Source organism: Austrofundulus limnaeus, unplaced genomic scaffold, assembly GCF_001266775.1.
Source record: "Austrofundulus limnaeus strain Quisiro unplaced genomic scaffold, Austrofundulus_limnaeus-1.0 Scaffold1083, whole genome shotgun sequence".
Taxonomy (NCBI): domain Eukaryota; kingdom Metazoa; phylum Chordata; class Actinopteri; order Cyprinodontiformes; family Rivulidae; genus Austrofundulus; species Austrofundulus limnaeus.
The window spans coordinates 14,038-22,726 of record NW_013953485.1 but is presented as its reverse complement, the minus strand read 5'-3'; the positions used below and the strand labels follow the sequence as shown (position 1 = coordinate 22,726).

General features: G+C 35.5%; 1 protein-coding gene across 1 annotated transcript in view; it reads left to right on the top strand.

The window, feature by feature from the left end:
• Positions 1-8,029, top strand: part of LOC106534066 (formin-like protein 13) — a gene marked incomplete at its 5' end in the record, with an annotated part of 107,239 nt that extends 99,210 nt beyond the window's left edge. Inside the window, 1 exon segment of the mRNA XM_014030576.1 lies at positions 5,071-8,029. Coding sequence (XP_013886030.1) covers positions 5,071-5,172 — 102 coding nt within the window.
• Between the last annotated feature and the right edge of the window lie 660 nt (positions 8,030-8,689).

Below are 8,689 nucleotides of genomic sequence, written 5' to 3'. Positions count from 1 at the left end.
ATATATATATATATATATAATTTTCTTCTGTTTGAAGTTCGACCAGTAGAATCCTGAGGCAGAGTCTCATATTTCAGGTGATATAAAAAACAACACCTTTATTAAAATGTGGTTTTATAAATGTTGAACTAGACTGGAGGCCGTCCTTCACAGACAGCAGAGATATGAACGCCACAGACATGCAGATATTAGTTCTTCCATGTTAGCTGTGTGTTAAAGCTGTGAAACTGCCTGAAAATCAAGAAAAGTGTCTTAATAACTAAATCGTAGAGCTTTACAGAGTGACTGTGTGGTAAAAGACGTTTTGTTGTTAAATCTTATTAGAGGAAAGGAAGAAGAAAATACATTACGCACTGTAAAATTATAATGGTAATGCTCTAAAACAGAAACAACAAATCATTTTTTAATGCTATTTTTTCATTTACATATTTTTCCCTTAACTTATCTTGAGGGATGTGTTCCAGATGAGTTAAAAATGTTTGATATAAGAAGCCAAAACAAGTCTTACAATTTCTGTCATTGTTTGGTGGGATTTCAAATAAATATCACATAACCAGTTAGTTAACAGTGTTTGTTAAACACATCAAAATCAAATACAACTAAGCAATATAAAAAAAATGATTTTAATACCCAGGCAAAAATATATATACTAAGTATACTAAATCTAAGTATACTTTAGTATACCTGAAGCCGCACTAATAATAAGTACATTTGAAGAGTGCTGTTTTGGAACAACTAATTTAATACTAAATATACTTTAAGTGTATTTTAGTTGTACAAAAGTACTATTTAAGTGTATTAAGTATACTTTTAAATACTAAAATGGAACAACTTAAAATATACTTAATATATTGTAAGTATATATACACTAAAAGTGTACTAAGTATATTTGAAGTTGTTCCATTTTACTATTTAAAAGTATACTTAATGCACTTAAAATTGTGCTTTTATACAACTTAAATACAACTAAAGTATATTTAGTATTAAATTAGTTGTTCCAAAACAGCACTCTATAAGTATACTGATGATTACTGCGGCTTCAAGTATACTAAAGTATACTTAGATTTAGTATACTTAGTATAATATTTTTTCACCTGGGTATTAATTCTTCAAACTAAAAGCTCTGAGTCGAATAAAGATTTCTGTCTCTGTCAGAACCCAAAATGCAGACTGACACAAGGAAATGTAATTATAAACTTAGTTTATTATATCCAAACAATATCTGACGTGGCAACACAACTTCTGTTAACTCGAGGGGCACAAAGAACATGTTTGAGGGCGGAGCTTCTATCATGAACATCACCAGTAATGTTCTGCTGGTGAGACAAACACTGAATTTAGAGACAATAATCTCGACGGTTGCTTTTAGCTGCTAAGCTAAAAGGAGCTAACTGCAGGAAATTCATCCACTAACCCCTGGTTTACACCAGACACAGTTCTGCTTCGCTGCAGTGTTGCAGTTTGAGCCACTTTCCAGCAGATTAAATAATAAARGTTTGGTGGCTGTGGGTTTAAACCAGTGGTTCTCAATTCTGGGCCTGATCCCACTATCCTGCATGTTTCTGTTGTTTCCCTGCTTTGACACACCTGGTTTAAATCAATGAGTGATTGACAGGCTCCTGCAGAACTTATAGACCACCAGAAGAGATGGGAACCAACAAAAACATGCAGGATAGTGGGCCATGAGGACCAGAACTGAGAAGCACTGGTTTAATCAGAGTTGAGGTGGAGGTCAGCTGGAACACAGTTCTCTGGGTCCTGCACACAATAATCCGACTTAATCTGGTCACTTAGTCAGAATCACTCAGAATTATGTGAGACTGAAACCGTTTGTCTCTGTTTTGGGTCATGAAGCAGTCCTGTGACATTCAGGCTTTAAACACTAATCTGCATCTTTAAACAGGTTTAAATGGCAGCATGAAGGCTCAGATGTTTCACAGCATAAAGGTCTTTGGTTCAAAACCCAACTCAGACCTGGGGTCTTTCTGTGCACACGTTGCACGTTCTCCTTGTGCTTGCATGGGTTTTCTCCAAGTACCCTGGTTTCCCCCAAAACATGTACAATAGGTTGCCTTCAGGCCTGCCTTACAAAAGACATGTGTGATCTCAGCAGTGTTGTTTGTGACTGTTATTTTAATTTTAGTCTTAGTCTTTTGAACAAAATTACTTCTTAGTTTTAGTTGAGTTTTAGTTGACGAAAGCTTAAAAATATTATTTAGTTTTAGTCTTAAAAAGGACAACATATTGGTCTTTACAAATTAATTTGAGTAATTTGTGTTAACATTTGTGAATTTGTGTTACTCTAAAAATGCCCAAAACCAAAACATTCTCACTTTGGGGCTTTATTTGTCAGAATTTGCTAAAGTGCAATGAACATGCACAATACACAAGTTCAATATTATAAGCAGTAAAGGGGAACACACATGTTGAACTCAGACTTGTCAGCCAGGACCATGAAGATGTGTCTTATTTATAAAAACAAACATCATGCAGTCCTAAACTTAGTTAGTAGACTATTAAACTTGTGCAAACGAGTGTTTACATGCACCAGGCTTTTATTCTGAAAAGAAGCACTGACATGCACAGATGCTAACTCCCCCTGGCCAAATAAATAAATAAATAAATAACAGGTTGCAGTCCCTCCCTCCACTCTGAATTCTAAATGATTGACAGACCACCAACTAACATTTTTGTCCAGTCTCGTCTCGTCAACGAAAACTCAGACACGTTTCGTCACGTCTCAGTCATCAAAGAACTGTTTCTTTCATCACCGTCTCATTGTCGTCATGAAAAAAGGGGGCGTCAACGAAAATATTCCGTCATCGTCATCATCAATGAAAACAACACTGGATCTCAGTGGGATTTAATAAAAATAAATGGAAAATAAGTGACTGAAAAATAACCTGATATGTTTTGTTTCTTACTGAAGGTTAGATGAAAGATTTTAAAGGTTTCATGAGATGAGTAGACGATGGTTTGTTTCGGACAGAAACAAACTGTTTCACAGAATAAGCGTAATGTGAAAATGCAAAGACAAGAATGTGGTATTTTAATGGCAACTATTCCTTCGGCAAAATGTCCCTTTTTAAAGAGAGCTTAAAAAATCAATTTAGAGTGAAAAGAAGCTGTAATGGTGTCCAGCTGTGCTCAAGGCTTTAGGACATTATTAGGAGCACATTCTGCAGAGGCTTTTTACCAACAGCAAACTGATGATGTAAGAGTTCAGGCAGATAATGTTAGACATGAAACAACCCAGGTGAAAAAATTTATATTAAAGTATATTTAATCTAAGTATACTTTAGTATACTTGAAGCCGCACTAATCATCAGTATACTTAAAGAGTGCTATTTTGGAACAACTAATTTAATACTAAATATACTTTAAGTGTATTTTAGTTGTACAAAAGTACTGTTTTAAGTATATTAAGTATACTTTTAAATACTAAAATGGAACAACTTAAAATATACATAATATATTGTAAGTATATGAACATTACAAGTGTACTAAGTATAAATAAAATAGTACTTTTGTACAACTAAAATACAATTAAAGTATATTTAGTAGTAAATTAGTTGTTCCAAAACAGCACTCTTTAAGTATACTGATGATTAGTGTTGCTGTACGTATACTTAGATTTAGTATATTATTTCACCTTTGAGCAGAGGTTCCCAAACTTTTCATCTTCTGACCCACAAAATATTCATGGCAAAAACTTGTGACCCCAAATATTACTGGTCTGAGTACACAAACTTTGTTAATAACCCTAAAAACACAGGCTTTTTGACAATCTAAACAGTTTGTACACAAATATAAATACTTATTTATACTTATTTTGTGTTTTTGTAATAGTTATAGAGAAAATATTACATCAGCAATTATTTTATTACCCTTTAAATTGATTTCTGGAGATTATCCAAGGTGCTTCATGACCCATAATTGGGTCCCAAGCCCAACTTTGGGAACCAAAGTGCAGTGGTTCCCAAACTTTTCAGCTTTGGACCCACAAAATAACAGTAGCAGAGACCTGAGCCCCCAGCTGTTTCTGGATGATAAACATTTGTATCAGGTCACCTAAACATGGACATAGTAACAATATTTTTATACTACATTTATCCATTTTAAATACACTAACCTCACTCCTTTGTAACAACTAAGGTAAAAATGTAATTAATTCAGAAAATCTTTTCAGGACCCCACCTTGATGTTTCGGGACCCCACTTTGGGTCCCGACTCCAACTTTGGGAAACACTGTCTTAGAGTATACTTTTGGTTTATTATAAATAGAAAGAAAGTACAATTTAAAGCTACTTATGAATATACTTTTTACCTCACACTAATGTACTGCAAAAGTATTAGGCTACCAGTACTGAAGGCTGAATTAAACAATTAATAATTAAACTAGGGACACATTTTTCAAGTGAAAAAAAAACTTTTTGTATATAAGTATATTCCAAATTTTTCAAAAGTACATTGCCAGTGTAATAATAACACAGAAATGTACAAACTTTGAGAATATCAATAGTTTACAAACAATATGCTTATTAAAAGTCCACACCATTAAACTTTAACATACAACATTAAAGGTTCTGGGAACAAATGGGAAATGGCCAACAAAATTAGACAGTTTTACTGGGATTTTAAAATGTGCACCACTTCCACCATGCAGGGGAATGAAGAGAGACAGTTCAGCCGGCTCCAGCTGCAGAATATAATAAACCAATTAGCACATTTTACACCAGTGACCTTTTCAGCTCAGGTTTAACTTAAGAAACATGCCAGTGTCAGTGACCTTTAACCATCAGGTCTAAGTACTAATCTACTACATGTCTGCCTTGTTGTATGAGTGCACTCAAGGACGTGAATGCATGCTGAGGCAATGTATTTGGTGATTACATCAGAAATCCACACTCAAGCTCGACCCTGGCACCACAACACTAATGAGAGTAAATGCAGCTATTAATTCTTAAACTGGTGTTACGGCCCCAAAGGTCTTGTGAAGTGCAATTACTGTCACTCTAAATATTCAAGCAACTAATCCTGTTGTTTTTTTCTCTGTCTCTGTGTGTGTAGGTTAAATTTGGAGAACCAGCAGATCAAGAATCCCAGAAACTCTGCAGTATAATCAGTCAGTTCATCATGGACTTTAAAAGGACTCGGGCAGAACTTGTATGACTGATCTTGACCTGAGGAGGTGATCCTGTTCAGTTTGAGAGCTCACATCTGAAGGTCTGGTGAATGTGGGCAGTGACTTGTTAACTGGACATGACTGTGGAAACATGTCTTCATTACACATTTCTGTATATGAGCATGTCTGAAGTCACCTTCTCCAAACAGTTTATCCTTTGGGACATGATGCAAAGCTCACACTGAACAAAAGTACAAGACTCTGGGCTCAACGTGGAACACACAACACAATTTGTCTCAATTTAGACAGGTTAACCCTTTGACGCACAACGTGGATCAAAAACGACCCGCATTCAATTTCCAGGTTATTTCATGCTGACTGAGTTTTTCTTTGCTCTATCTTTTGAAATCCATTTACTTAATGATTGAATATTCCAATTATTCTTTAAATATCTTGTTTCTAATGACCACAGATCATAAATTTATTATTTTATTTCCTACTTTATGAACAAAAATACTTTTTATATTACTGCACATGGGTCATCCAAGTGTGATTTAAAATTAAATGTCAATATTATAATAAAACATTGTTTCAAGTAATTACTTTAGCAGTGACTAGAGCCAACCAGGTATTTATTTAATATTTGCAACATGTTTGTCATTTAGTCACACATACAGACACCTTCTGATAACAGATAACAGCCACTGAACTGAACTTCTGTGGTTTAACAACTATAAACTGGTAAAATTTGACCAAATAAAACAAAACACAATTGAACACATCACTAGAACACAAACCTCCATCTCAATCTTTACATGCCTCACAAAAGATCACTAAGTGTGTGTGCTCCTTGCACACAGGCCTGGTGCACTGGGAACAGATTCCAGGCATCTTTTGGTGAAACAGCTCTGGATCCAGGTGTCGGTCCTGGCCAGTTCCTCAGAATATTATGGCTTGTTTTTCCACAAGTGGAGGAATTGTCATTCCAGTAAGATCCATTTTTACACAATCTATTGGACTGAGTCTGAGTTTCCTCTTCTGAGGCTCATCAGACGAGTTTTCTGCATCATCAGAGGTTTCTGACTCTGAACCAGGACAAATTTCTGCCTCATCTTCCACATCTGGTTCCTCCTGCAGCATTACTACAACCAACTCATCAGTAAAACAAGCAGCCATCCTCTGGATAAAGAAAGTCAAAACCACAAAAATCATTTCAGATGGACACCAAAATACATAAACATACATTTTGTTGACTTTGCTAGTTAGCTTTGCTAACTACTTTACTACTTTACTTAGTAGCGTAGCAATCCACTTCCATAGTTATCTAAGCCAACTACAATATAATTAGCTAAATAAACTAGAGTATGTCAACAGGTAGCTAGCTAACAGTAATTACTTGAAACTTTCTAACAAGTAAATTACTGACTCAAGATAACCTAAAAATAATCAAATTATTTCGGAGGTGATGTTAGAACAAGTGTAAAACAATATGAGGTGTAGAAAACCACGTCTTCTGGTTGAAGTTGAACTGTTGTTTGCTCGATGAAAAATGACTCTAAAAACAAGGCTGGTTTGAACAGCAAGAACCTTTATTTTTGCAGTTCAGGAGATACAGCCTAAAAAAAAAACAAATTGTGGCCTTCAAGCCGAATGATTCACCAAGTAAGAAAGATGGAGAAACGAAGGCCAAGGGCGGGGGCGTACAGGGCTCTTTATACATTTTCCACAGATGTACATAAATCTTGTCACGGTATACCTCAAGTGTTCTTCTTTCCTAATATGGTGAAATGTGCTGAGCTCTGAATCTGGATGGCTCAGGGGCCTCACATCTGTGCATTCCTGAGACAACCCCCCCACTCTTAGACACTACAAATACTTACATATATTAGATGGACAAAGGTGCTGTGCTGAGTTGTGAAATATCTGACACAAGAACAATTCACAGTTTCACCAAATGCTGTAGTAAATGCATGCGGGTCGTTTCTGACCCATGTGTGTAAACTCGATGTAGAATTACAAAAGCTGTGCTTGTTCATAACTTCAGAAAGGAAAAACACAAATGATGACTTGTGCTAAAGAAAAACAAGGTATTTACTGCATATTTGGAAAATTATATGATAAAAATAATCTATTTCAAAAGTATATCATTGAAACACTCAACCATACATGAAGTAACCTGGGAAATGAGTGCGGGTCATTTTTGACCCATGTTGTTTATGAGAAGGGTAGTGATCCAACAGTTTTTATTCAAAAGGTAAAAAATAAAACAATGATATATAATGATGAAAAACAAGTTCATTGAGGAATTCCTTGGATACTGAATGATAAAATTAATTTATTGCAAAGATATAGAAGATAAAAACTCAGCCGGGTCACTTATGACCGATGTTAAGCATCAAAGGGTTAAGAAAGATCAAATATTCATAAATAATGACTTATACTGCGAAACTGGCATTAAAATAATCATAATCAGGTTAAAAAGGCTTTTTTGGGTCACAGTTCTTTTTATAGTCATTAAAATTCCATTTATAGCTTTTTTGTCATGCTGATCATGTTTAGGAGTTTGAAGGGCTGTGTACTTTGATGACTGTCCAAAGTGTTTAATCAAAGCTTTCCATCAACATGGGTCAGGGCTATCATGACACATCAGCACCATGAAGTTACTCTGACTGAAACAGTTTGTCTGGTGGCAGGATCTTTTTAGATGTAGGGAAATCTGATTTTAGAAGAAACATCCCTGGTGTAAAAATTACCCAACTGTAAATAATTACCTTTAAATACCAAACATGTACAAGGTTCTGCTATCATGGAGTGAAGGATTCTCATTAACCTTAAATACAAATTTCTATTAATAAAACATAWTATATTCTGTTTATAATAAAGTATAATTATACTGTGACTGCACGTGCTTCACACTACAATCTGTGTCCTCATTTCCCCACAGCACTCTGAAGGAATTTATTAGGTTGGATACTGACGCTAAAAGCACTACACCATTTTCTTAGTTTTCCTTTCAAGTATTAACTTTTATAATCCATTGTTTAACMATTGTTAACTCCTGATTAAAATAGTTTAGGTACATGTCCGAAACATCATCAACACATCGAAAAACCGTTATTAATTCATTAGGGAAGGCATTGTTTGTTCGAGTGGCCTGTGATGCAGCCTTAGGCCTGCAGGGGGCGCTCCAGGCACTGAAGACTCTGTATAAAAGGACAGGAAGTTCCGGGTTTCAGGCAGCGTTGCTCCGATTGCTTCAGCATAAGCAATAAAGCTCCATTCATACCAGATCTGGGTTGTATGGTCCATATACTTGTCACATTTTAATCAATTCAATATTATGTGGTTTTGTCCCGATTTCAGTTAACGAACACGAAATATTTCTTACAACTCTACTAGATCACCTACAAAGCTAACATATACAACTCATCTATGACTAATCTGTGCTAATCACATTCATACACTGATGGGACACACATCAGAGGCATTAGGGGGTCGACACAAGGGGAGCGACAAACTACAGCGATTAACGGCTGTCATCGCAGCCAGGGTGAAACCCGACAC